The following is a 27,873-nucleotide window of genomic DNA, read 5'->3' as shown; positions in this document are numbered from 1 at the left end:
CACGTATGCTAAGCTTACTCGCATCTACATATGCTACATGGCGCGGTATCGCCAATTATTATACTTTATGTTTTATCACAAAATGCTCAAATTAACGATGCGCTTTTCAATGCATAGGTTAAACACAACTCGTCTATCACCAAAAATGAGATTACGCTTTTCTTGCCACCTTCTAACCGTAGCTGTTCTGCATTTTTCTTTCTTTAATAATTGTTTTGTTGCTAATAAATATACCTTTATTTCGTAAAGGAAGATTTTCTTCGCTTGATATTATTTAATCTCTCTCGCTCTCACTCTAATTGAAAGACAACGTTGCCACGATTTTATTTATACTTTCACTATGTAATACAAAGATTAATTTATTTTTCTTCTTATTATGCATTTTATCATTTTTGTCATTATAACATCACACATTTTTTTATTATTAATATTGGATAGAAAAATTTTATATATATTGTGATGTTTATTAAATGAACTTTATTTAGACTTATGGAGTCATGGTACAACCACCTTAAGGTTTAGCAATAATTTGTTTTAATTTTGATAAATTACAAAATTAAAAATCAAACAAAATTTCGAGATCATGTGTTTGTCGAACAAATGGAATCGATTTATTACTCTAAAATCTAAAACATAAATAAATAAATACTATGACATTACGATTTATATTAACAACATTGTTTTATTCGATACAATTAGTTATACTAGATTCTAATTTTTCTCCAATGAGATTACATAATCTCAAAGAGCCATCATACTGTGATGTCAAATGTCAAATTAGAACGCAAGCAACGTTCACTTTAAATCATAAATATTAGAGTCTCGTAACTGATAAATGGGCATGTTATTGATACGTGTATTCATATACCATACAATATACGCTCCTTCCACATTCTTTCGATGAAACCTAACAATAAAGCACATAAGAACGTTTGCCACTTCCAAAGAGATATTTACTATTACTGTATTATAAAGACCGCGGCACGATTATTATCTATTCTGTAGGAAATAACTACCTATCTGGATGCCGTACCGAAAAAAAGTGTGCAACATGGAATTTCATAGTTACAGCTTGATCTGCAAGTATAAGTAAAATGCGGAAAACAGTGAATATTATAGTGATCTAACTGTTCAGAAGCTTCAGAACGCATAGTGCCTACGAAACCAATGTGCCTTAAACTTGCTTTCCAATAATAAAAGATTTGATTGTTCGAATAACTTGAACGCGAAGGAAAATTTGAATGAAAATAGCTGTTTGTTGCGAAGCGAAAAGTATGAGTTTTTATTTTATTTCTCTCTCTCTCTCTCTCTCTCTCTCTCTCTCTCTCTCTCTCTCTCTCTCTCTCTCCAACACAATTTATCAGTTTTGGATTTGGATACATTTACCTATAATTTTAAAAGATCTGAACAGCATGAAGTTCGAGAAAATTCGAACTCTCTTTGTTGAGAAAATTTTTAATTAGTATTAAAAAAAAGCATCGTCTGCATTTTTATTTATCTTTTATAATAGATTAGATTTAAATTTATAATTATAGTTTTATATTTAAAATAGATAATGATTTTCGCGTGAATCGGCATGTGTTATTTCAAAGTGTGGTAGGGTATGTGTTTCTGAATGACATTGCATGCATTCGAAAAAGTGAATTTAATTTATTTAAGAACAATAAATTAATTTCACAAATACACTAAAAGAAAATTTTAATAAAGTGTAGCGATATTTTATTATTTGCCGTCTTATATATTTTGTTTATTCGTAAAAATACGTTTGTCTATACGTATGTCGCCGAAAACTAGTTATACTAAAATTAAATTTTGTTTTAAAAAAAGCAAGAATACACTTCTAGCTCATTCATAATTAGATAGGAAAACGGTGACAGCAATTTATTTTTAAATATACAGACAAATGTATTTTAAATAGAAGTTTAGCTATAATAACCATACTTGTTGAACACAATAGTAGTTACATAAATATGAATGATATTCATAGAGAAGTATTCAAGAATAATAAATTGCGTCTCTTGTGATTCTGAAGAATGAACATACAAATACAAGATCCACTTTTTACAAGAATAAAAACTAGGTTGAATAAATTATTTGATAAAGTGTCAACTTATGTGAGATTTTCAATTGATAGAATTAACAATCTGACTTATTTAATTAAAAGAAAAGATACAACTTTTCTAGTATACTTATTTTTATCCACAGGTATTATAGTGTAGGAGTTAAAAAAAAGACTTGGATTTCTACAATACTTTGGACTCGAATAATTCTTAGGTAGAAACATGAAAATTTTGGGCGTGAAATTTGTACCACTAAATGTACCTCTGGAAAAAAGACTACAAACATTAGCCGCTGCGACATGGGTTATTGTCTCAGCTTTTGGTGATGCTTGGGGATACTTAATCACGGCCTATCTTCTGCTCTACACAGACATAACACGATACTTCCTCCTACTATATTTCCTCTGGATGTATTACGATTGGGACACTTGTCACCGTGGTGGAAGAACGTAATATTGTATTAATCTCTGTTAACAGGGGCACCTCGCGTAACACGCTCAAAATTTGATAATTCACAATTCTTTTTTTAAAGGAAATTACACGATCTATTACTTTGAAATTAAAATTTTATTACACTATTAAAGTAACAAAAAATAGTATTTTGGCAGAAAAACATTTATTATAGAAATTATAATAATATTTGCTCAACGCGTCAATGTTAGAGTCGTCTAGCAGTGTGCAATATAGCGCCGTACGGATTCATCTCAAATAGAAAATGCAAGAGGATTTTCCTCTTTATGAGTTTACGCATTAATCGAACCTATTTTTAGATTAAAAGAATAACGCAAAATTGTAAAAATCACAACTTAAAAACATAGTAATTCTAACGAAAAATTTTCAGGTTAATTATGTAATAAAAGTAATTTAATTAAACATTATCATTATAAAAGTATCTTTTTATTAACTTTCAGAGAAATATTCAAACTCACGCTTCAAACTGCTATATTTTTACGAGCCGAATTTCACAAAGACTGTGTCTCAAAAGCAGAATGTATTTCAAAAGATGTAAACTGTTACACCATTATAACTGTACAAAGGATCACGAACTATGTCTCTATAGAGTAGACATAGAAAGTTACGGCAACATAGTAACCGAGTAAAAATACAGACACAGGTCAAAATATTTCAGCTATTTTTGGTGCCTATTATATTCCAAGGGATTAAGGAAAGTGACTGTACACTTGTCGCTCTACCTGCCTGATGCTTATTTAGTAAAACCATCTATTGTTAATTTTCAAATTTCGTTTTAAAACTTAAGGAACATTTTTAACATGTTAAAATAGAAAATTAAACAAAAAAATTCAATTTTTTTTACCTGTTATACGAGGTGCCCACTTAAGTAGTCAACAACGTAAGAATAAAAAATTTTCATTATTTGCTCGAAGACAATTCCTTAATGCAGTAAATAAAGAAATATCTGTTACAATTTTCATTGAATCTGATACAAAAAAATAATATTATAATTGCGATAAAAAGCCTTATAGGAATAACAATTATTAATGTTTAAAAACTAACTAGGTATATCTTACATTTCAGTGAATTATTGACAAAAGTAGTGAGAAACAACGTATTTTGGCGTTATTTTTGCAATTATTTTCCGTTAAAATTAGTGAAAACGGTGAACCTAAATCCCAATAAGTCTTATCTTTTTATTTGTGTACCTCATGGCATTTTGTCGATGGGAATAGTGGGTTCATTCGCAACGGACGCAATGGATTGCAAGAAATTATTTCCCGGACTAGAAATACATCCCATTACTCTCGATCAACACTTCAAAGTGCCTTTAATCAGAGAATATGTTTATTCTTTAGGTAAAATACTTTCAATCAAATTAGAGACGCATACTTAAAAAATCACCGGCGATGAATAAAAATTGAAACAAAATTTCTTGTTAATCGAACAGGCAATATAATTAATTAAATGTCACCTTGGTGAGAAGTTTCGACCCAAGTATTCGGTCCTTATCAAGGAAAAGAACTTGCGCCTAGGTGTTCGCAGAGCATAAACTATAGTAGACTCATAAGTCAGTGTCATCTATGCGCAAGTTCTTTTACTTGATAAGGACCTGATACTTGGGTCGAAACGTCGTACCAATGTAACATTTAGTTAACTAGAGATGACCAAACGCGCGCTTCGCGCGCGCAGTTTGTAGTTGAGCATTGTATATTTTTAAGAATTTCTATACATGCAAAGAAGTAATTATATGCGCAACGTCAATTTAAAATAAAAAGTAATTTATCACTCACTGATACGATTCGCAACCGCAGAGTTGTACATCATGTATGTTAAACTGTAAAAATACAAATATGTATATGATTAGTATAGACTAATTGTGTCAAATCGAAATTATTGTACTAAATATTCATATTTTATATTTTTAAAAATAGGTATTTATTAAGATAATTATATAAAATACTGAGAAGTCTTCCTTTTAAATATAAATTCACAAAATTTTATACATTGGTTTTGTCTCTAACACTTATTCGACTCCTCGTTCGAATCATTTAAATAAATAAAATAAAAACACAGAACAGGTGCTTTATTTTGCACAAGTAACAATTAAATAACATACAAATGTAAGACACTAACTTACCTTACGATTTCTCCGCCGTTGCCCGATGCCTCCTCAGCCTCCTCCTCTTCTCAGATTTCTTTGTTGCACTCACACAACACTCACTCGCAAAAATCATCGATCGCGCGAAATTTCCGGCACTCCCGTACGCGATGTGAAATACCGCGAACACACGAAATATTATTAACTTTTGCGTTATCGGTTTCCAAGACTTTCTGTCATACAAATTACTCAAACTAACAACTTGCATTTTTGATTCGGAAGAATAGAATAACTGATAAATCACTTTCGAATTGGCGATATAAAACGCAACGCAAGCATCGGAAGCATAATCTGCGGCAAAGAAATAATGTAACGACGTGCAATAAGCGACTTTCTTTACTTCCCGCCCGTTTGAGTTGCAAAGAACGACAGAGCGAAGTCGTACAAATTTCTCTTTTTTCCCGAAAATGGAACAGATTACACGAAATCGACAGATAATTAAAAGCGCGGCGATTTTTAACATAACAAATGAGCTGAACATACTCTGATTGGTAGAGCTCTATGATATCATTTTTTATCGATAAATGAAATATATTAAATAAAACGTAAAATTATTTGTAACCTATTCATTTTAACGTAACGGATCTACGAAATGTAAATCAATCTACGAAATGTCAATCAATCTACAATCTACGATCTAAAAATGTAGATTCCGTTACTTTAATAAAAAACTTTTCACTCACCGACACGATGCGCAGCGGCGGAGTGTATCTGCAATGGCGCCCGATGCCTCCTCCTCCACTCACAATCAGATGTCCTCCTCTTAGGTGTCGTTGTCTCAGCTGTCCTCCGACACACTCGCGAATTTGTACTTGCATTTGTAAAGTCACTTGTCACTGTCATTGCATCCAAATGTCATTTTTTCGATTTTCACTGTGTCCGATTGTCACTGAGTTCGATTGCGCACTACGAACTGTTCGATTGCATCGTCGCACTGATACCCGCACAAATCGCTGACACAAATCGCGGGAATTCAGCGATCGCACGATGATATCAATCACTGATTGTTCGCAGAGAGCGATCGCGGTTTTTGCCCGCACTTGTCGCGAACGCGTATCAAGGAAGAATAATACGATATGCGAAGCGGCGCGGACATAACCAATCGATTCGATTAACTGTCGCCGCGTGAATAATCCTGTGTACGGCATCGTAAACACCTCGGCCGAAAACCGAGCGCAGATTTCAAGAAATGACGTAGCGCCGACACACTCGCGAATTTACACTTCCGTTTGTAAAGTCACTTGTCACTGACACTGTATCCAAATGCCACTTCTTTTTCAGCGTGTCCGATTGTCACTGAGTCCGATTGCCACTACGAACTGTTCGATTACATCGAGCAGTGGCAAATCGCGGGAATTCAGCGATCGCACGATATCAATCACTGATTGTTCGCAGAGAGCGATCGCGGTTTTGCCCGCACTTGTCGCGAACGCATATCAAGAAAAAATAATACTGTGTGCGAAGCGGCGCGGGCACGCAATTCGTTTCTCATTACAAATTGTAGAAACTCAATAATTAATCGAGGAACGTTACTTGTTACGGCTAAAGGTGTGCAAATCAATAGCGTTTTATCCCTTCGTTCGTCACGATCGAGTCTTGGAAACCGATAACGTAAAATAACGCAAAAGTAATAACACGCACGGAGCGACTCTCGCCACTGCCTGCCGGCGCGACGTTCAGCGAGCGAGTGATAGCGCTGCGACCTTCGAGTACACGGTGTGTACGCAAAAACATCGTACGTCTCCGCGCCGAGTGAAAAACAACAAAAAAAGTTGAGAATTCGTTGGCCCGCTTAATCATCGTACGATACCGTGCCGAGTGAAAAACAACAAAAAAACGTTGAGAATTCGTTGGCCTGCCTACGCAATGGAAAATTCCGTACCTAATATTTTATTGTACATTACTTTGTTCCGTGACTGTTGCTACGTTTTGCGTATTATTCCGCGGACTTATTGGTATTGATTAAATTAACTATTAATTCTGTTCAATCGAGAAAATATATCGGAACAAAAATCGTTGTTACTTAAATTCTAATTACTAATTAGAGATTTTACCTCAATAGTTGGTGTATACAAAGGTAAATATGCAGAAAAGGTCACACCTCACCGATTTCCTCGCCACTTAGATATGTTGTAGGGGAGAGTTTTCTGAGTAATTCCCCGGAAATCGGTGAGGTGTGACCTTTTCTGCATATTTACCTATACAAATGTATATTTCTAAATTGCAAATCTTCATTTACTACGAATCTAAAAGAGAAGTGAAGCACACCGCGCTTCGAGAAAACCAATTGGCAACGCGGAAAAGAGGCCTCGACTGTTCGATATTAACGACTTCGCGCTGATAACAGCTCTTTTTTAGAAAAGAATTAGATTGCCAGTTAAATCAACAAGAAGCTTTGTTTCAATTAAATATTTTCGATATTTTTTGCTCTACTTTAATATGTAATATTATATAAATAAATAATAGATGTTAATATACGTTATATTTCCTATCTATAAAGAATATCACGCCAAGTTTTCATTGAGCAGAAACAATTTAATACGTTGTTGTAACGATAACTTAAGTGTGAGTGCTTCGAAAGAGATGTTTTTTTATGTATAAATGAATCGATAATTATCATTTGACCCGCCATTTTTCCAAAATATACAATAATGATCTTTACACACAGGTTTCTGCGCTTCTAGCGTGAGAAGCCTCAAGCATTTACTATCAACTCCGCCGAAAAGACCATATACCGGAAAAGCTACACTTCTCGTCGTTGGTGGTGCTTCCGAATCAATGGAATCTACGCCGGGCACTTATCGTGTCCTTGTGAAACGAAGAAAAGGCTTCGTGAAATTAGCACTAAAACACGGGTGAGTGATCGAACACTTTGTTTTTACAAATTTGCATATGTAACATACATGATCTATATTTGTGTGATAGAATTTAATGTTTGACACATATTCACACGAATTCTATCATAAACTATGCCAGAATGTCCGCTTTTGGCGATTTATAGTGGCTATTATAACTAAACAAGCGTCGTCAAAGTTTAAATTGCGTCAATTCTTAGGGTCTTAGCAGAATGGCCTGACTTCAAGATAATATTTATAAAAAATATTTATCTTTGTGGTCGTCCAGTAAAATTGTCACTTTAGTGTATTAACTACATACGTTTATCTTTTGTAAACGTTGTCTTCGTATACACATTTAAGACTTGAAGCATTGTTTTGAAATCACAATTCACTCTGCTGATCTTACGACAGCTGTGTTACAATGAGCGTTACAATAGATATTACAATATATGTAGAACAGCCTTAAAATATGGATCTTACGGCGTAGGACAATAGACACTCATAATGATTGTATTCAGTGCAACTCAAATCTAATGCAATTTCTTGATTCAGCACATCATTGGTTCCTGTTTTATCTTTTGGTGAAACGGATTTGTACAATCAAATATATCGTCCAGAAGGATCGACGTTCAGACGCGTACAGAACTATATTCGTGGTTTAATTGGACTAGCACCCGTTGTTTTCTCGGGCAGAGGATTCTTTCAGTATTCATTTGGCCTTATTCCAAAGCGATTACCTGTCACCGTAGTCGGTAAAATTTTTTATGTGCGATTTTTCACAGTTGCTTATTTTTAATATAATTATTCATTTTCCATCTCATGTTTGTCTTTATTTTAGTTGGCAGTCCTATTGAACTGCCGAAAATAACGGACCCCACACCTGAAGAAATTAACACATATCACGACAAATTCACAAAGCAACTGATAGAACTCTTTGAAACGCAAAAGCACAATTATATAAAAAATGCAGAAAAAGTTACCCTCGAATTCAACGTATAATGCAATGCATATTTTCAAATCATATAATTTAGAATGTATTATAGATATGTTTCTGTTTTTAAATTTCTATTTCAAAGATTGCTACTCTCTCTGTGTACAATTCAAATTTATGATCTGATTAAATACAAAATATGGTCCTTTAAAAATTAATCATTAATTACATTATCTTTACATTATTGTTTAATCCTAACTTATTAACTCTATTTGCCATATAAATGTACTAATATGGTATTCATTACAATGATAATGTTAATTTTAAAGAATTGCGAACGGGACATTTTTATTTTAATTTAAATTCAAATTGTTTGAAATATAAATACATATTTTACAAGGCACATTAAATCCTCATTTTGCAAAATGATCAATTTCATTTAGGAAACGTCCAACGTCCACATTTGTTAAAGAAATGATCGAGAATGTCAATATCACTGTGCGAATATTTTTCAACGCAATTCGATATCCTAATTTACGTGATAAAATATTAGATTAACGTCGCATAATTTAAAGGTTGCCAATTTACTGTTCAATGAAGTTAAACGTATATAGGGCCAGTTTCACAAACGTTGGTTAACTGTTAACCAGAGTTCACGCCCTATGTTTTTCTATCTTGTTCTCTAAGAAGAGACAGAGGATCAGTTAACCTTCGGTTAGCAGTTAACCGACGTTTGTGAAACTGGCCCATAGACTTTATACTAAAACTTGGACGACCCTAAACTTCGGATTTCGAACGTTGGAACTATGTTCATGGACGTTCGCTCGATGTATTCGTAAGCATGTGTGAAGGAGTGCGTACAAACTAGGGCTCGCTATTATACGTTTAAACGGAAACACGTTTATACGTATAATTAGCTATCCGTTTATTAGAAACGTTTTTCCGAATACACGTGTTTTTACTTAAGAAACGTTTAAACGTTTACTAGGCTCTAATATACGTATAAACGTTTATTAAACGTTTACTAAACGTTTAGTAAACGTTTAATCGTGTAAACGTTTTTCTACAAATAAACGTTTTTTTGAAAGAAAATGTAAACGGATAAACGTTTCACGTTTAAACGTTTATTCGAAAAACGGAATAAAATCCGAGCCCTAGTACAAACCCATGTATACGCCGTTACACATGTTTTCTCCTCAACCTGACAAAATCCAACGGTACGATGCATGACGTCGTGCCGAACGTTTCGTGGAAGCAGTCGTAGAGATAAATATATTTACGCACACACGTGGCCACCTGCACCGAAACGTACTATCTCACCTGTGGGATACAGCATTCCTGTGACCTGGCGTTGTGCCGAAAGAAAAAGTGCAATCTAAAATTCTGAAATTGCCGAGGTAGCCACAAGAATCTAGATAATAAATTTGAAAAGCCTGAGTCTTTTATGTAATCAACTTATTTGGAACAAGTGCGTTCGAGTTTTAAAGCATAGCTTTTCGAATGGAAGTTGCGCTATAAGTTGAATTCCTTTTATAATGTTTGAGTATTTAACAGGTGATGTAAGAAAAATTTTTTAAATAAGTCAAAAAGTATTTTATAAATAGCAGTAGTCAGTTCTTATTTTTTTCTTCAAGTTTACGACAAAATTATTTGAATTACTGATTCGATCTATTATATATTTATACTGGTTTTTTTAGTCGCCCGGTTCGAAGGTAAATGGCAAGGATTCGACAAAAATCTCAGTTTATTGTGACTTAGAGTACTCTTTACTTTTCCCGTTCGTTAAATTCATACTACTACTACTACTCTCGCACAGTTTCCGGCGTAAAGCGCTACCTTCGCTCAATCCTATACTTCCTCTCTACTTACTCTAACACATGCAAATAAGCACATAATTCAATGTAATTTAAATAATATTGAGACTACTTTATATTCCGCTTGCTATGTTATAAAGTATAAAAATATAATCATGAGAAAAGAGTATGAGAATGCAAGAATAGGAACAATCGCAGCATAAATTGAAGATAAAATCGGTTTGCAATTATGATTGGAAGCTCAGAAACAAGGATAGATACAAGGTGTGTCCAAAAGTATCCGACCTCTGCATATTTTTTTGTTCTTAGGCATCCTATTGTGGAAAACTGCTATTTCAGTATAAGGGTGGACCCTTAGAAGTATACCCCCATCAAGCGGCACGACCCAACATCTTGTTGAGTCGGCAACGGTACGCAGTTGTGTGAGTGTCGAAAACTCCGAACGTCGCATTTTAAAATGTCTGAACGAGTCGAGCAAAGAATTTGTATTAAATTTTGCCAAAAACTTGGACACACATATTCCGAGACAATCGGCATGATCTGCAAAGTTTATGGTAATGACTCTATGAAAGATACCTAAATAATAGAATAGTTTAGACGGTTCAAAGATGGGCGTGCCTCAGTGGACAGTGATCCTCGTTCCGGCAGACCTTCAACGTCGAAAACAGCGGAAAGCGTGGAACGTGTGCGATCCGCAATCAATTTAGGGATCTCAAGATACTCTTCTAACTCTCGCACAGTCAATCGACGATTTTTGTTCATTGGGAATCGCACACGTTCCACGTTTTCCGCTGTTTCCGACGTTGAAGGTCTACCGGAATGAGGATCACTGTCCACTGAGGCACGACCATCTTTGAACCGTCTAAACCATACTTTTACTTGTGTCTCACTCATAAAGTCATTATCATAAACTTTGCGGATCGTGCCAATTGTTTCGGAATATGTGTGTCCAAGTTTTTGGCAAAATTTAATACAAATTCTTTGCTCGACTCGTTCAGACATTGTGAAATGCGACGCTCGGAGTTTTCGACGCTCATACAACTGCATACCGTTGCCGACCGAACAGTTGTTGGGTCGTGACGTTTGGTGGGGGTACTCCTAAAGGTCCACCCTAAATACTGAATACCTGTTTTCCACGACAGAATACCCAAGAGACAAAGATATATGCAGAGGTTGGATACTTTTGAGACACACCTCGTATAGATCATGAGACGCGGTAGTGTCTCGCGCCAAGTATAAACAAAAAGTTTTAAAGTGACAAGCTAGACCACGCGTACAAAATCCGCTCCTCGCAGGAATCAAAGATAGACTTTGTGCGTCGGTTTGATAAAGTAGCAGTGTATAAGATAACGACTTGTGAATATGGCAGAGCAAGTGTATTGTAACGAACTGAAATCTCTCCGTACAAAGAAAACCCAAGGATATCGTCGATCTGATCCTTCTTATCTTCTCTTCCAATAGCGCAACGCAATTAACTAACTTCCTATTTCTCCAACTTGCATCCTCGCTCACCACCGCTCGCTCGCAGCGAAACAAAAACTAATATAATTCACCAGGTTAATACCGATAATTATTCAAATCTCAGACAGGTAGTTCATATTAAATCGTTGGTCAGTCGAAGCGACGCAACCGGACAGTACAGAAGAACGGAATAGACACACAGTTTTAAAAGAAACGTATTGATCAATACACGGGCAAAGTATACCGTAGAGTATTTGAAGTGAAAGAGAAAGAATCGGTTTTCTCCGATGCTTTGAATTTGGCACGAAGACTTAGAGAAAAACATGGAAATTCTGGGCGTGAAATTTGCACCATTAAATGTACCTCTGAAAAGAAGACTACAAACATTGGCCGCTGCGACATGGACTTTTGCCATCGGCTTTGGTGATATTTGGGGATACTTAATCACGGCCTATCTTCTGCTCTACACAGACATAACACGATACTTCCTCCTACTATATTTCCTCTGGATGTATTACGATTGGGACACTTGTCATCGTGGCGGAAGAACGTAATATTGTATTAATCTCTGTTAACAGGAGCACCTCGTGTAACACGTTAAAAATTAGATAATTCACAATTTTTTTTTAAGGAAATTACATGATCTAGTATTTTGGCAGAAAAACATTTATTATAGAAATTATAATAATATTTGCTCAACGCGTCAATGTTAGAGTCGTCTAGCAGTGTGCAATATAGCGCCGTACGGATTCATCTCAAATAGAAAATGCAAGAGGATTTTCCTCTTTATGAGTTTACGCATTAATCGAACCTATTTTTAGATTAAAAGAATAACGCAAAATTGTAAAAATCACAACTTAAAAACATAGTAATTCTAACGAAAAATTTTCAGGTTAATTATGTAATAAAAGTAATTTAATTAAACATTATCATTATAAAAGTATCTTTTTATTAACTTTCAGAGAAATATTCAAACTCACGCTTCAAACTGCTATATTTTTACGAGCCGAATTTCACAAAGACTGTGTCTCAAAAGCAGAATGTATTTCAAAAGATGTAAACTGTTGCACCATTATAACTGTACAAAGGATCACGAACTATGTCTCTATAGAGTAGACATAGAAAGTTACGGCAACATAGTAACCGAGTAGAAATACAGACACAGGTCAAAATATTTCAGCTGTTTTTAGTGCCTATTATATTCCAAGGGATTAAGGAAAGGGACTGTACACTTGTCGCTCTACCTGCCTGACGCTTATTTAGTAAAACCATCTATTGTTAATTTTCAAATTTCATTTTAAAACTTAAGGAACATTTTTAACATGTTAAAATATAAAATTAAGCAAAAAAATCGATTTTTTACCTGTTATACGAGGTGCCCCCTTAAGTAGTCAACAACGTAAGAATAAAAATTTTTCATTATTTGCTCGAAGACAATTCCTTAATGCAGTAAATAAAAAAATATCTGTTACGATTTTCATTGAATCTGATACAAAAAAATAATATAATTGCGATAAAAAGCCTTATAAGAATAACAATTATTAATGTTTAAAAACTAACTATATCTTACATTTCAGTGAATTATTGACAAAAGTAGTGAGAAACAACGTATTTTGGCGTTATTTTTGCAATTATTTTCCATTAAAATTAGTGAAAACGGTGAACCTAAATCCCAATAAGTCTTATCTTTTTATTTGTGTACCTCATGGCATTTTGTCGATGGGAATAGTGGGTTCATTCGCAACGGACGCAATGGATTGCAAGAAATTATTTCCCGGACTAGAACTACATCCCATTACTCTCGATCAACACTTCAAAGTGCCTTTATTCAGAGAATGTGTTTATTTTTTAGGTAAAATACTTTCAATTAAAGTAGAGAAATATACTTAAAAAATCACCAGTGATGAATAAAAATTGAAACAAAATTTCTTGTTAATCCAATAGGCAATACAATTCATTAAATGCTATATTGGTATGTCATTAACTCACAGGTCATCGACAATGACTTGCGAGCCTGCTATAACTTATGCTGTGCGAACATCTATGTGCAAATTCTTTTACTTGATAAGAACCAGATACGTAAGTCGAAACGTCGTACCAATGTAAAATTTAATTAAACATATTGGCAGTTGGATCAACAAGAAGCTTTGTTTCAATTAAAATACTTTTGATATTTTTTGCACTACATTAATATGCAATATTATAATAATAGATAATATAAGTAAATTTACGTTATATATTCCCTATCTATAAGAAAGATCAAACCCAGTTTTCATTGAAAAGAAACAATTTAAAACGTTATTGTAACGATAACTTAAGTGTGAGTTCGAAAGAGATATTTTTGTATATGTTAATAAATCGATGATTATTACTTAGGCCGCCATTTTTTGAAAATATACAATAATGATCTTTACACACAGGTTTTTGCGCTTCTAGCGTGAGAAGCCTCAAACATTTGCTATCAACTCCGCCGAAAAAACCATATACCGGAAAAGCTACAATTCTCGTCGTTGGTGGTATGTCCGAATTAATGGAATCTACGCCGGGCACTTATCGTATTGATGTGAAACGAAGAAAGGGCTTTGTGAAATTAGCACTAAAACACGGGTGAGCAATCCAACACTTTGTTTTTACGAATTTGCATATGTAGCATACATGATCTATATTTGTATGATAGAATTTAATGTTTAACACATATTCACATGCATTCTATCATAAACTGTGTCAGAATGTCCGCTTTTGGCGATTTATAGTGGCTATTATAACTAAGCAAGCGTCGTCATAGTTTAAATTGCGTCAATTCTTAGGGTCTTAGCAGAATGGCCTGACTTCAAGATAATATTTATAAAAAAACATTTATCTTAGTGGTCGTACAGTAAAATTGTCACTTTTGTGTATTAACAACATACGCTTATCTTTTGCAAACGTTGTCTTCGTATATACACTTAAGACTTAGAGGATTGTTTTGAAATCACAATTCACTCTGCTGATTTTACGACAGCTGTGTTACAATGAGCGTTACAATAGATATTACAATATATGTAGAACAGCCTTAAAATATGGATCTTACGGCGTAGGACAATAGACACTCATAATGATTGTATTCAGTGCAACTCAAATCTAATGGAATTTCTTGATTCAGCACATCATTGGTTCCTGTTTTATCTTTTGGTGAAACGGATTTGTACAATCAAATATATCGTCCAGAAGGATCGACTTTTAGACGTATACAGAATTATATTCGGAGTTTCATTGGAATACCACCTGTTGTCGTCTGGGGCAGAGGGTTCTTTCAATATTCATTTGGCCTTATTCCAAAGCGATTACCTGTCACCGTAGTCGGTAAAATTTTTTTATGTGCAATTTTTCAAATTTGCTTTCATTTTATATAACTATTTATTTTCGATCTTATGATCCTCTTTGTTTTAGTTGGCAGTCCTATTGAACTGCCGAAAATAACGGACCCCACACCTGAAGAAATTGACACATATCACGACAAATTCACAAAGCAACTGATAGAACTCTTTGAAACGCAAAAGCACAATTACATAAAAAATGCAGAAAAAGTTACCCTCGAATTCAACGTATAATGCAATGCATATTCAAATTATATGATTTAGAATGTAGATATGTTACTGTTCTTAAATTTCTATTTCAAAGATTGCTACTCTCTCTTAGACATTACATCTTATAGATATGTAAAAAGATGTTTCTGCAATAAAAGATGGTTTTTACAAGATTAATGCATCTTAGTTAGATAGTTTATTTAATTTGTCTCTCTTATACCATCTATTTAAACACTCTTGTTTATAAAGTCTCGATATGCAAATTAAGAGCAAAGTCAAAACTTATAAAGAAAAAAAATATATAAAATGTAGTCACGAGATATGTTTATTAGATTTTGTAAATTACTTATCGAGTATTCATATTTATACATATATTCTTAAATCGTTATTAAATTTAATAATATGTTTCGAAAATATTACTATACTTTTATATTTTTTATATTAATGATAAATTTATTTCTTGTATATGCTATCTAATTCAATTGTTCTAGTTAAAATATCTAACAATAAGTATAGTATATAAATAAATTATAGAATTGTTACTACACAATTGTGTACAATTCAAATTTATGATCTGATTAAATACAAAATATGGTCCTTTAAAAATTAATCATTAATTACATTATCTTTACATTATTGTTTAATCCTCTATTTGCCATATAAATGTACTAATATGGTATTTATTATAATTATAATATTAATTTTACAATTAAAGAATTGTGAACGGGACATTTTTATTTTAATTTAAATTCAAACTCAACCTGAATATGTTTTAAACATATATGCATGTTTTAAATACAGGCACATTAAATCCTTATACTGCAAAATGGTAAATTTTATATAGGAAACACCTAACATTTGTCAAAGAAATGAGAGTCTCAATATCTGTGCAAATATTTTTCAACGCAACTCGATACAATAATTTACATAAATTTACGTAATAAAATATTAGATTAACGGCGCATAATTTAAAGGTTGTCAATTTACTGTTAAATGAAATTAAACGTATATAGACTTTATGCTGAAACTCGGACGAGACTGAACGTCGGATTTTGAACGTTGGAACTATGTTCACGGACGTCCGCTCGATGTGTTCGTAAGAATGTGCGAATGTGTGCGTGCAACACATGTATACAGTATACACCGTCGCACATGTTTTCTTCTCAACCTGACGAAATCCAACAGTACGACGTAGGACGCCGAGCCGAACGTTCCGTGGAAGCAGTCGTAGAGATAAATATATTTACGCATACACGTGGCCACCTGCACCGAAACGTACTATCTCACCTGTAGGAAACAGCATTCCTGTGACCTGGCGTTGTGCCACAAGAAAAAGTGGAATCTAAAATTCTGTACTTGCCGAGGTAGCCACAAGAATCTAGATAATAAATTTGAAAAGTGTGAGTCTTGTGTAATCAACCTATTTCGTGCAGGAGCGTTTGAGTTTTAAATCAGTTTTTCGAATGGAAGTTGCGCTATAAGTTGAATTCCTTTTATAATGTTTGAGAATTTAACAGGTGATGTAATAGAAAGTTTTCAAAATAAGTTAAAGAAAATATTTTATAAATTGCAGTAGTTAGTTTTTTTTTTTTCTTCAAGTTTACGACAAGATTATTTGAATCAATGATTCGATCTAGTCAGTTATATTTGCTAAGAGTCTTAAAAAAATACTGATAATGTGAAATTTGAGATACTCTGATGTCTAACATACTGAATATTCTCTCACAACCTACATTTTCGTATGTGTATCTAAACATCTAATTTTTCAAATGTATTATTATTATTGAAAGCAGCACTCTGTAATTAAAATTATAATTAGAATGCAATCAAACAGTGAAATATATAAAAGTGTATCTTTTAGATACCTACTTGAAGTCGCTGGTATCTGTGGCAAGTGATAATACAAGAGTATGATAACGATAAGATATTTTGTTCTCTGGAAAATCTCAAAGAGAGAGTAACAGTAACTCTCTAACAATTTGTGAAATCACCAGTAAAATTACCACAGTAAGCTCATGTAAGCTGTAATATATTGTAAGATATTTGTTTATGTGTCGCAAAAGGCTGGCTGTACTGTTTGGCACTGTGTCGCTTTCTTGTAAGAAAACGTAAATAGAAAGTACTTTCACTCAAAGTTTGGACGAAAAGCGGAACTGTAATTTGCTTGCTCAACCGCAATTTATTTCGAAACATTCAAATAAACAAATAACTCAATGTAATTTAAATAATGTTGAGACTATTTTATATTCCGCTTGCTATGTCATAAAGTATGAAAGTATAAACATGAGAAACGAGTATGAGAATGTAAGAATAGGAAAAATCGCGGCATAAAGTGAACAAAAAATCGGTGGGACTATGCTTAGAAGATCAGGTACAAGATATAGATACAAAGTCCGCTCCTCGCATGAATCAAAGATAGACTTTGTGCGTCGGTTTGATAAAGTGCCAGTTCATATTAAATCCACGGTCAGCCGAAGCGATGCAAACGGTTATTACAGAAGAGCGGAAAAGACTAGGTTTAATAAAAACGTATCGATTAATACGCAGGCAATGTATACCGTAGAGCGTGTCAAGTGAAAAAAAAGAAGCGGTTTTCTTCGATGATTTGAATTTGGCACGAAGACTTAGAGAAAAAACATGGAAATTCTGGGCATGAAATTTGCACCATTAAATGTACCATTGGAAAGAAGACTACAAACATTGGCCGCTGCGACATGGATTTTTGTCTCAGCTTTTGGTAATTTTTTGAGCTACTTAATCACGGCCTATCTTCTGCTCTACACAGACACAACACGATACTTCCTCCTACTATATTTCCTCTGGATGTATTATGATTGGGACACTTGTAATTGTGGTGGCAGAAGGTAAACATTGTATTAATCTTCATTGAAGTCGACACTGTAGATAAATAAAAATCTTGTCAATCGCTTGAAGATAATGATTCGGCGTAACATAAAAAAACTATGTTGATTCAATTCATTGGATCTTATATAAGATAATGGTACTAACCGCGATAAACATTTATTATGCAACAGAGATGATGACATTTATTAATGTTTTTAAAGAATAATATGTGACATTTTCAGTGAAAAATGGACAAGACTGACGAGAAATAATGCACTCTGGCGGTACTTTTGTAATTATTTTCCAATTAAATTAGTGAAAACGGTGGACCTAAATCCCAACAAATCGTATCTTTTTATCTGTGTACCTCATGGCATTTTGTCGGCGGGGATAATGGGTTCATTCGGAACGGATGTGTTGGATTGCAAAAAGTTATTTCCCGGACTAGATATACGTCCAATTACTCTCGATCAACACTTTAAAGTACCTATATTCAGAGAATATGCTTACTTCTTAGGTAAAAAATTTTAATAGATTTTTTCACTAAGTTTTCCTTGCTTAACTGTAACAGATTAATCTTGCAATAGTGTACTAAATACTTTCGACATGTATGCAGTAAATATAAATACATCAGTATTATAATATTATATAAAAAATGATGCAACAACATTATATAGTTCTTGTTTGTGGACAAGATTGTTTTAGATTTTAAATAATAAGTATTCACAGAACGTCTTATTCTTTCTATAAGTTAATTATAACAATAAATTCTCGATGCTTATAGGTTCCTGTGGTTCTAGTATAAGAAGTATTAAGTATTTACTATCGACACCACCGAAAAGTCCATATACTGGGAAGGCTACGGTTCTCATTGTTGGTGGTGCTTCCGAATCAATGGAATCGACGCCGGGCACTTATCGTAGCCTTGTAAAACGAAGAAAAGGCTTCGTGAAATTAGCACTAACATACGGGTAAATGGTTATATATTTATATATATTTTTACTAACATAAATTATATTTTTATAACAGTATTTAACGTAAATTGTATTTCAAGATGAAAATTTTGTAATTTATTCACGTAATAACTTTTAAAAAATATGACTCATATAACCGTGGAAAATAAAAAATATAGAGTACGATAGTAATCGCATATAGTAATTATACTCAATACGACTCAAATCTAATACAATTCCATGATTTAGCACGCCGTTGGTTCCTGTTTTCTCCTTTGGGGAAACGGACTTATACAATCAAATATATCGTCCAGAAGGATCGACGTTCAGACGCGTACAGAACTATATTCGTGGTTTAATTGGAGTAGCACCCGTTGTTTTCTCGGGCAGAGGATTCTTTCAGTATTCATTTGGCCTTATTCCAAAGCGATTGCCTGTCACCGTAGTCGGTAAAGTTCTCTCTGTATATTCCCAATTTTATGCATACGTTATGCATTCTAAATTGCTAAATATTTCATTATTCTAATTATATATTCAAATTTTATCTTTATCTTCTTTATAGTTGGCAGTCCTATCGAATTGCCGAAAATAGCGGAACCTACAACTGAGCAGGTCAACGAATATCACGAAAAATTTGTAAAAGGTTTAGTTGAACTCTTCGAAACACAAAAGCACAATTATATAAAAAATGCAGAAAATGCTACTCTCGAGCTATGATATGCATGCATATTAATGTAAAAGTGGTGTTTGTTATTATTTTCAAGTCCCCGTTAAAAAGATTGTTACTGTTTTAATGACGTAGAAAGATATTGGAAGAAAATTTTATGTACAATTAAAACTCGAATGTACATTTGTATGCTAATTAGTTAATATAATTTACTTATTAAGATTCTCGGTACTTAGATTATAAGCAAACTAAATATACTTTACTTATAATCTTATAAAAATACGCGCAAAAGAATATATTGAATGGAATTTAGATATGTAATGATATTACTACATAGTTAATACTTTTGTATATTACAGTACGATGCATTAATTCGGATAATAGTTAAGAATGGGCAAAAAATATTTGATTATTTAAACATAGGTCCTTTTTGACAATACAACCCGAATCGAATTAATGCACCACACTGTACATAGTATTATTGCGCTTGCTGGTCAACTCGTGTGTTTTATTCATTCTTCGCACATCCGCACGCTTCTCAAACTTGCACAAATGAAAAGATTTGATTCGTGGAAAAGAACTGTTTATTCCTGAAACAGCTGAAGCTTATGCTAATACGTTCGTACAGAATATTCTTTGAGAATAAAATTAAATTGTTTAAAATTTTTTGTAATATAATATTAAAAAATTAACTTGTTGTACGACATATGCAATAAGTTTACTTTGTAATATTGTAATTAATAAGTACCTTTTGCGTTTAACTCGATGACATGTTAATAAGTAAAATTAATTAAAACATAAATTGACTAATTTTTGCAAATGTAATTATTAAATAAAGTTACAAAAAATTAGGTAAGATTAAATACATAAAATATGAATATTTGCTATGAAAATTAATTATTAATTATGCTGTCTTCATCATTAGATCATAATTTAATGATATTTAGCAAGCGATCCCGTTCACATGGCATTTTGTAAAAAAAAGCCAACTAGCACAGCAAATATCAGAAATCCAAGACATAAAACACCTATTTTTAATACCTGTAATATAAGAAATAGTTTTTATATCTACGTACATTTTATTGCTTGCTATACTTTGTCCATACCTTATCCTGCCATTCTTTGTTCGTCACGCATTCACGAAAACTCATGCGGGTAAATTGCACAGTGAAGTAAAGCGGTACCCAGTAATTGGGAATAAGTGTGAATAAAATGTTGTCCAAAAGCTTTCGAAAAAGAAAAGATTTTCTTGCCACCAAATCTCTCATCTGAAAGATATAATTTAAGAATTAGTTTTAAAACGACAAATATTTAAGTATACAAATATATAGATAAATTTCACTGATTCATGTATACCTCAAGATAGTTATACATTGCGAGATCGCAGATTGCGTGCCCATTGTCGTAACGTAATTCCGAATATTTCGGCAGAATTTTTGCAAAGTCGGAATCGTAGCGTTCCATTATTTCATCGAGCACTAGAATATCTTCAAAGCCCTAACGAAGTGAAAAGCAAGATGTAGAAATAAATTCCACTAATTGTACTCAATTAATGGAATTTATTGGATAGTAATAAATAAGATATCTTCTAATAGATTTATTATTCTATTTTTTCTCTACAAGTGACAAAATATATATATTGCGAAAAAATTCTTTAAATCGACTCGATCAAACTTACAGTGTTCATTCCTTGAGCGTAGAAAGGAACCATGGCGTGGGCAGCATCGCCAACTATAATAGTTTTTCCAACGTGATAAGGTTTGCACTGCAAGATGCACGAAAAAATGTTAGATCATCCAAATTATTCAAATAGATCGAGCAATCGCAGAATATAATAAAATTAAAATTAACCTTAACTGATATTAACGTCTGGGGTTTCTTTTCGAAAAATTGCTTCAGCAGACTCTCCTCGCCGATGAGTTGCAGGAAATCCGGGAAATGCTCGGTGTAGAAGCTCAACAATGCCTCGGGCGTTTTTAGTTTTTCAAACACGTGAAATGGAGCGAACAGATTGCCGGTAAACGTGCGATCCTCGTTCGGCAAACTGCTCATCATAAATTCACCGCGCGGCCAAATATGAAGATTGTTACCGCTCATCGCAAACTTTCAAGTGGTTAAGAAATTTTGATAAATCCATATGGCGAAGTGTTTGAAACAGCTTGATTAGAATCGCATGACGCAACAATATTGTTTCACGATACTCACTTCATTATCTTCTCGACGCGGCACAGAAATTTCTACGTAAGCGTGATCGACGTGCGTTTGGGAGCAACTAAAGAGCGGCTGTTTAGTCATAATATTCCGTATTTTTGAATGCGCGCCATCGGCACCTATTATCAGGTCAGCTTCTGCCTCTTCCGTTATTCCCGTATTTGTACTGAAAATAGGAAACTAGTTAAACAAGACGAAATACTAATTTGTCTAATAAAATTTATTTACTCACTTTAAGAATTGCATTTTTCCGTTTTCCAAATCGGCGTCCATGAGCTTTCTATTAAAATTGAGTTGCACTTCCGGATATTTTTCCGCGGCTATCGATGAAATATAATCGCAACAAAATAAGATTCACATTTAAATTAGATTTTATATTATAGATTAGTTACCTGATATCGCGCGACTTAAGTCTACGTTATGGTAAACGGGTGCCACGAGTAAGACGATACGCGGAAAAATTTTTCTGGCTTCGCGCAACAGCGTTATCGAATAACACAGGGGCAGATGAGCTTTTTTTAACTGATATATCTTGCATTCTATCTCGTATTTCTTTGACTTACTTGGGCTTAATATATTTACTTTAAATAAATTACAATGATAAAGTGACTTCGTTCAGGTACTTAATATATGTATAAAACTATTCATTGTTTTAAATAAAGATTTGACATGAAAAAAACAAATAAAATATGATTGTAGGATTAAAATTTTTAATATACGTCTAAACTTTTAAAAAATCGTTATTAAAAAATTAGAAATGCTATTAGCTGTTTTTAAGATTATATAATTTTTAATTATATTAGGACATAAAATCCGTCACGATATAAGCAATACTGATATGTTTTACAAACACTCGTTATAATACGATTATGTTGCGCTATCCTACAACGTCGAATTTATGGTTCGTACCTAGTATGTTTAATTTTATATAATCTATTGCTGAAGAGGGTCGCTTTCGCAGACCGAAACGTTCAATTTGTAATTTGAGAGTATATGGTTTTATTGATTAAAGATCTATTAATACCAAAACGATATTTATAAATAAATCTTATTACACCATTTCAACGGTGACGTTCTCCATCATTACATTCGTTTAATTTTAAGTTGTTTAATATTATCAATAATAGATTCAAGTTGTGCATTATTATAATAAATGATTTCAATCTAAAATATTAAGCAATAAAGTATTTTTATTTATAAAAAATAACGTACCGTCCAATAGAACCATATTGAGAAATCGCCTATTAATGGAATAAATGCACTGCAAAATATAAAATTCATGCTTGTAAACATTAAAAGATAATCAAAATTATGCAGAAAATGTACAAAATAGTAAAAACAAAAGAAAACGAACATTTCCTTTGACGCTGTCGTAAAGAACTTCTTTTAAATTGCCATCTTTATCATGAAGCATTCTGCCACGCATAGAAGTACCATGTTTCACCAAAACATTTTCAAGACCGATTGCTTTTAAAGCTTCTCTGCCACGGAATGACAGCGCTAAGTTAATACTTTGACCACTCGATTTTTCCAATCGTATGTCTAAAAGTGTGAAGATTCGATTACTGATCTCCTAAGGTATCATTTTTCGAAACACTTAGCAAATAACACTTTTTATCAGCCTTATCGTAAAATTTTACTGATAATAAAGTCTCTAGCGAATCATATCTTAATGTATTATGTTATAAAAAGTAGGATATGAATTTCTAAAAATAATAAGTCACGAAGCAAATAAAATTCTACGACTCGAGTACAATTTTTAACGTGTTTTACCTGATCGATATTCATAGATGGCTACTCGATGACCCCTTTTAGCGAAAAAACTTGCAGCTAATGCACCGACCTGAAACGAAAGCAATAGCTTCTTTCTCCTATTTACCGTCTTTTTGCACCAAAATAAATAAAAACGTTCCACGCACCAAACCACCGCCGACGATGGCAATACGTGACTTCTCTACCACTTCTGCCATACCTGTCCCGCTGTGTACCGAGGTTACTGATCAACTGTACTAGTAAACTATCCCCGCGCCGGTATATATACATCTTTTTCCGCGCCATCAGTATCTACATCGATATCGTATACAAAAGAATGTCCGTATTGGGGCAATGATAAAAGCTCTGACTAAAGCAACGATCACAGCGGCAATAAGAGTTACTCAAATTTATCTTTTTTAATATGTTTATACTGCATCTGTAATGATAGTATGTAACTAGCTGTACACTTTATAATTATTTATTTAAATATCGATCATCAGTAACATATATATGTATAAATTATGTTCTCAATATACATAAATATGTAGATATACAATGTTTCCTCAAAATTCTTTCATCTTATTAATTAAAACTCGAATTAAAAGCATCGAAAAATTAGCGATTCTCGAGCGCTCTTATCGTTGCTCAGCTAAAATAACATAACTAGTAATGTTCTCCTTTAATACTTCTAAGGAAGTATTTAGAATATTATTACAGAACAAAAGAATCGATGCGAAAGATGTAATCGTATCTGACAAATAAATGATCAGTATATCTCTCGCGACACAGGTGATATAGCATATCTAATATAAATCATTCTACTAAATCTTTTTAATTATGTAATTCTTACCATTATCTTCGCGCAAAGTCACGTACCATTAAAATATCAAAGTATTCATAAAAAATATCCATACAGATAATTTAATGAATTAATTAATAGTTTAATAAAATATTTTAATTTCACGATTATTGTTATTCAGATAAAATCAAAATTTTAAAAACCGCTATCAGCCGTAAAAAATCTAGCAACACGTTGATGTTATCAAAAGCTCAATACCATTTGAATTAAACAAAATTAAACAGAGTGCATATCAGAGAGCAAGACGACTTTAATGAAATAATTCGAGATAGACATCGTCAAATAGAACTGGTCTTTTAGAAGAGTCCTAATCTAATAAGCATGCCCTAATGCCTTATCAAGCACTCATCAGGTAGACCTTATTGAGCCCTGACCATAAAATGTAACGTCAAGAATTAAAATTGCCTGATCGGGTTTTCCTTATCAAGACCTCATGACTTGCCCCTTGTTACGCCTTACAATTTCTAGCAGTGTGTTAATTGGGCATCACTAGGCTTTTCATTTAAAAAATTTAATTTTTTAAACTAATTTTTAAATTGTGATAAATTCAGTATACAGTCATCAGAAGTATGCAGGTCATTAAGTTTATCCGTAATCCAGACAACTCGCTGTCGAATCATATCGGCTCGCCTCTTACACTAATGCGGGGTGATTTTTACTTACAAGAAAGCCTAACTTACAAGGTCGCCACGTCGCGGCAGCGAGTGGTACTAGTACTACTTAGGCTAGCATTTATCAAACCCTGCGAGGGAAATGACAGGGGTAAGGAAATCAGGCCCGCGTAAGGATTACCTGAAAGATATATTTGAAAAGAACATCCTGTTGTGCAGCGGATCAGGCACATGTCGGGAATCCCTTGTTAGGGTATATTTTATAGTACTTCTTCCCTACCAGGCCCTAACCATACACCAGGCCTACTTGATTTTATTTCTGCTCGAAATAAAGAAAAAATATCACAGTAATAGCTATGCAAAAGGCAGAGCTTACAATACAAATATAATGATAATAGTTATAATCCTATAATTTACAGTTGATATTAATATAAAACTACATTATCAGTTTAATTCGATAAAAAGTCGATTAATACCAACTGAACATATTTACAGGTACAATTAAAGTCCAACTTTTAATGTTTGCGCGAAATTAAGTAATGCTATTGTGCACACATCATTGCTCCTTTTAGGCGGTTCCGGGGGAGATTCGTCTATAGTGCGGAGGATGGTCCAAAGAGAGGGGTATTTAGCCGGTATTTCCCGCTTCACGGGAGAGTCCTACGAATAATCTTCCAGGTCGGCCTGATGGTACGCGTAAAAGCGTTTGCCCCTGCTCTCGGAGAAAAAAAAGTCATTGCTCCTTTTAAATAAAACAATTTGCTCTTTTATGAAATGTTGCGATAGAAAATAAACGGTGGAATAGCAAGTAAATATAATACAACGCGGCGACGTCATCTGAACCGTCGTCGTCGCCGCCGTCGTCATCGTCTTCGGCTTCGTCTTCGTCGTTCTTAACGTCGTTCTCCCCGTGTGGCCGACGCTGTCCGAAAATTCAAAAATAGCCGATGTGCGGCAGTCAGTGCGGCGATGTCGACAGCGAACGACGGTTCGGCGGTACGGTTCGGCCGATGGTGGTGGTGCTGGCGAAGAAGAAGGCGGAGTACTACGACCCGCGGCCCTACGATGCCGACGACGATGTACCATCCGAAAACAATCATCCTTCTGAGCGTGCTGGCGTTGATCTCGATCCTCCTGGGTCCAGTTGACGCCGCCGCAAGGACGAAAGCTGAGGAGTCGGCCTCGTCCCGCGGCTCGGCCGGCAAGCAGAAGGAGGCCGAGCCGGTGATCGAGGAAGTTACTACCAAGCAACTCGAACGGCTCCTCAACGAGAAGGACTTTGTTGCCGTGTATTGGTGTAAGTGCTCTATCACTCGTGTTACGATCTTACGATTTTGTCATAAATTACAATGCCGTGATCTCGAGCGGTAAACAAACTCCGCCAGTCTAGAGCGGGGTAGCACGCGACAACAGGTACGATGCGACCCTTGAATTTACAGTATATGTAACTCTTGAAATATAAATATTCGTAATAACACTTTCTTTTATAATTGAAACAGAATATCACGTTTCCGATACATATGTCATATAAGCGAACATTTCAATTGTTGAACATGCTCAAGATAATCCCATTGACGTAAACTTTTTTTTTCCATTACCATTGATACGAAACTGTGTTTTCCGCGAAATCATACTTCGCGAAATAATATGAACATATTTAACAATCTTATTTGAGCAATTATATATCTTATTTCGTTAATATAAAACTGATTTGTTTCTTTTTAACCCATTTCTTTATATGCATTTCATAAATCAGTATATAAAAATAATAAAAATTGTCTAAAATTTTCGAATTGATGAATAAATAATACAATACCAAGAACACTATGCTCTGCGAAACAATATTCCCATATTATTCGATATTAATAAATGGACATAATATATGCAAGAAAATAATGTCTATAAAATGACGTATGTGAAATGTACACGACAGTGTTGTGATAAATGGAAAATGGCAAACCTAAAAGACATCAGCAAAGCAAGATCTTAAAGAAACTTGGGACATCACATTGAAACGTACATATAACTATTGTTAAGTTCTCCAAGAATAAAAAATTAGGACTACTCAATCACTGACGTTAAGTACAGCACAGATCTTCTTTAAAGATCAGACAACTTATGTGACAGATACTCTACACTTCTATCTCCGTAAAACTTGCCCTATCACCTGTTACTACACAATTCTCTTTCGCTTTTCTTTTTATATTAGGCCCATTTCTTTTTGTTAATCGTGAAAACGTATTAACATTTCCCGGATTCTTGTTAGAATATTATATAACGTGAGTGGGTGTTGACGAAAGCTACAGTTAGAGTTACGGAACACTGCTCGCCAGTGAGACCGTCCTATGTACAGCAAAGGAAATGATAATTTTTCAGAATGATCGCGGAATGCTGTCCGCTCATAGATGATTGTCCTTTCCATTTATAAGTTTTCATCATTAAACACAAATATTACTTTATATTATATATAAGATATATCAATGGTACTCATAAAAAGCACTGCATTTCTTGAAAAATGCGAGTTTCTCGGTCAAAGCGCACATAAGAATTTTATCATTTCGAAAAAATAAAGTTTCAATATTCCAAACTTTCTGCTCTCTCAATTCTACCCCTCTCTTTCTCTTTCTTTCTCTTCAGGAAGATAACTATTGTATGATTGAGTCTTCTGCAAAGTTAAACACTCGCGATAC

At 33.8% G+C, this 27,873-nt stretch overlaps 5 protein-coding genes across 20 annotated transcripts in view; 4 read left to right on the top strand and 1 right to left on the bottom strand.

The window, feature by feature from the left end:
- Positions 1–8,663, top strand: part of LOC105568165 (diacylglycerol O-acyltransferase 2-like) — a 10,670-nt gene extending 2,007 nt beyond the window's left edge. For 4 of the 8 annotated variants that reach the window (XM_012023603.1, XM_012023602.1, XM_012023607.1 and 1 more), the window contains exons 2-6: positions 2,206–2,509; positions 3,597–3,871; positions 7,343–7,529; positions 8,064–8,263; positions 8,350–8,663. In XM_012023603.1, coding sequence (XP_011878993.1) covers positions 2,283–2,509; positions 3,597–3,871; positions 7,343–7,529; positions 8,064–8,263; positions 8,350–8,510 — 1,050 coding nt within the window. In that variant the 5' untranslated portion in view covers positions 2,206–2,282 and the 3' untranslated portion in view covers positions 8,511–8,663. Of the gene's footprint in view, positions 1–1,005; positions 1,080–1,100; positions 1,273–2,205; positions 2,510–3,596; positions 3,872–7,342; positions 7,530–8,063; positions 8,278–8,349 lie in introns of those variants that run through there. The other 4 variants (XM_012023604.1, XM_012023606.1, XM_012023609.1 and 1 more) reach the window with 3 other exon arrangements.
- Positions 8,664–11,856: 3,193 nt separating this feature from the next.
- Positions 11,857–15,460, top strand: LOC105568166 (diacylglycerol O-acyltransferase 2-like). 2 transcript variants are annotated; one of them, XM_012023612.1, is made up of 5 exons: positions 11,857–12,267; positions 13,447–13,569; positions 14,154–14,324; positions 14,860–15,059; positions 15,147–15,460. In XM_012023612.1, exons 1-5 carry the CDS (start codon positions 12,041–12,043, stop codon positions 15,305–15,307), a joined length of 882 nt encoding a protein of 293 aa, XP_011879002.1. In that variant the 5' UTR covers positions 11,857–12,040; the 3' UTR covers positions 15,308–15,460. The 2 variants fall into 2 exon arrangements, with proteins under 2 accessions (XP_011879002.1, XP_011879001.1); XM_012023611.1 differs by having other exon boundaries at positions 11,859–12,267; positions 13,295–13,569; positions 14,138–14,324.
- Positions 15,461–16,468: 1,008 nt separating this feature from the next.
- On the top strand, positions 16,469–20,423 carry LOC105568162 (2-acylglycerol O-acyltransferase 1-like). 2 transcript variants are annotated; one of them, XM_012023600.1, is made up of 7 exons: positions 16,469–16,647; positions 17,145–17,300; positions 17,831–18,147; positions 18,370–18,644; positions 18,912–19,098; positions 19,330–19,529; positions 19,643–20,423. In XM_012023600.1, exons 3-7 carry the CDS (start codon positions 17,921–17,923, stop codon positions 19,795–19,797), a joined length of 1,044 nt encoding a protein of 347 aa, XP_011878990.1. In that variant the 5' UTR covers positions 16,469–16,647; positions 17,145–17,300; positions 17,831–17,920; the 3' UTR covers positions 19,798–20,423. The 2 variants fall into 2 exon arrangements, with proteins under 2 accessions (XP_011878990.1, XP_011878989.1); XM_012023599.1 differs by having other exon boundaries at positions 16,469–16,683.
- A 165-nt stretch (positions 20,424–20,588) lies between these two features.
- On the bottom strand, positions 20,589–23,977 carry LOC105568164 (kynurenine 3-monooxygenase). Its single transcript, XM_012023601.1, has 11 exons — positions 23,878–23,977; positions 23,732–23,801; positions 23,313–23,500; positions 23,171–23,219; positions 22,191–22,278; positions 21,953–22,124; positions 21,599–21,850; positions 21,426–21,512; positions 21,104–21,244; positions 20,854–21,015; positions 20,589–20,788 (listed from the first exon to the last, which is right to left on the bottom strand). Exons 1-11 carry the CDS (start codon positions 23,926–23,928, stop codon positions 20,708–20,710), a joined length of 1,341 nt encoding a protein of 446 aa, XP_011878991.1. The 5' UTR covers positions 23,929–23,977; the 3' UTR covers positions 20,589–20,707.
- A 2,135-nt stretch (positions 23,978–26,112) lies between these two features.
- The window catches only part of LOC105568161, a 31,927-nt gene continuing 30,166 nt past the window's right edge, over positions 26,113–27,873 (top strand). For all 7 annotated transcript variants that reach the window (XM_012023595.1, XM_012023593.1, XM_012023594.1 and 4 more), the window contains exon 1: positions 26,113–26,480. In XM_012023595.1, coding sequence (XP_011878985.1) covers positions 26,153–26,480 — 328 coding nt within the window. In that variant the 5' untranslated portion in view covers positions 26,113–26,152. The remainder of the gene's footprint in view (positions 26,481–27,873) is intronic.

This window comes from Vollenhovia emeryi, unplaced genomic scaffold, assembly GCF_000949405.1.
Source record: "Vollenhovia emeryi isolate VEMERY1.0 unplaced genomic scaffold, V.emery_V1.0 DF939131.1, whole genome shotgun sequence".
Classification (NCBI taxonomy): domain Eukaryota; kingdom Metazoa; phylum Arthropoda; class Insecta; order Hymenoptera; family Formicidae; genus Vollenhovia; species Vollenhovia emeryi.
This window is presented reverse-complemented; position numbering and strand designations above follow the sequence as displayed.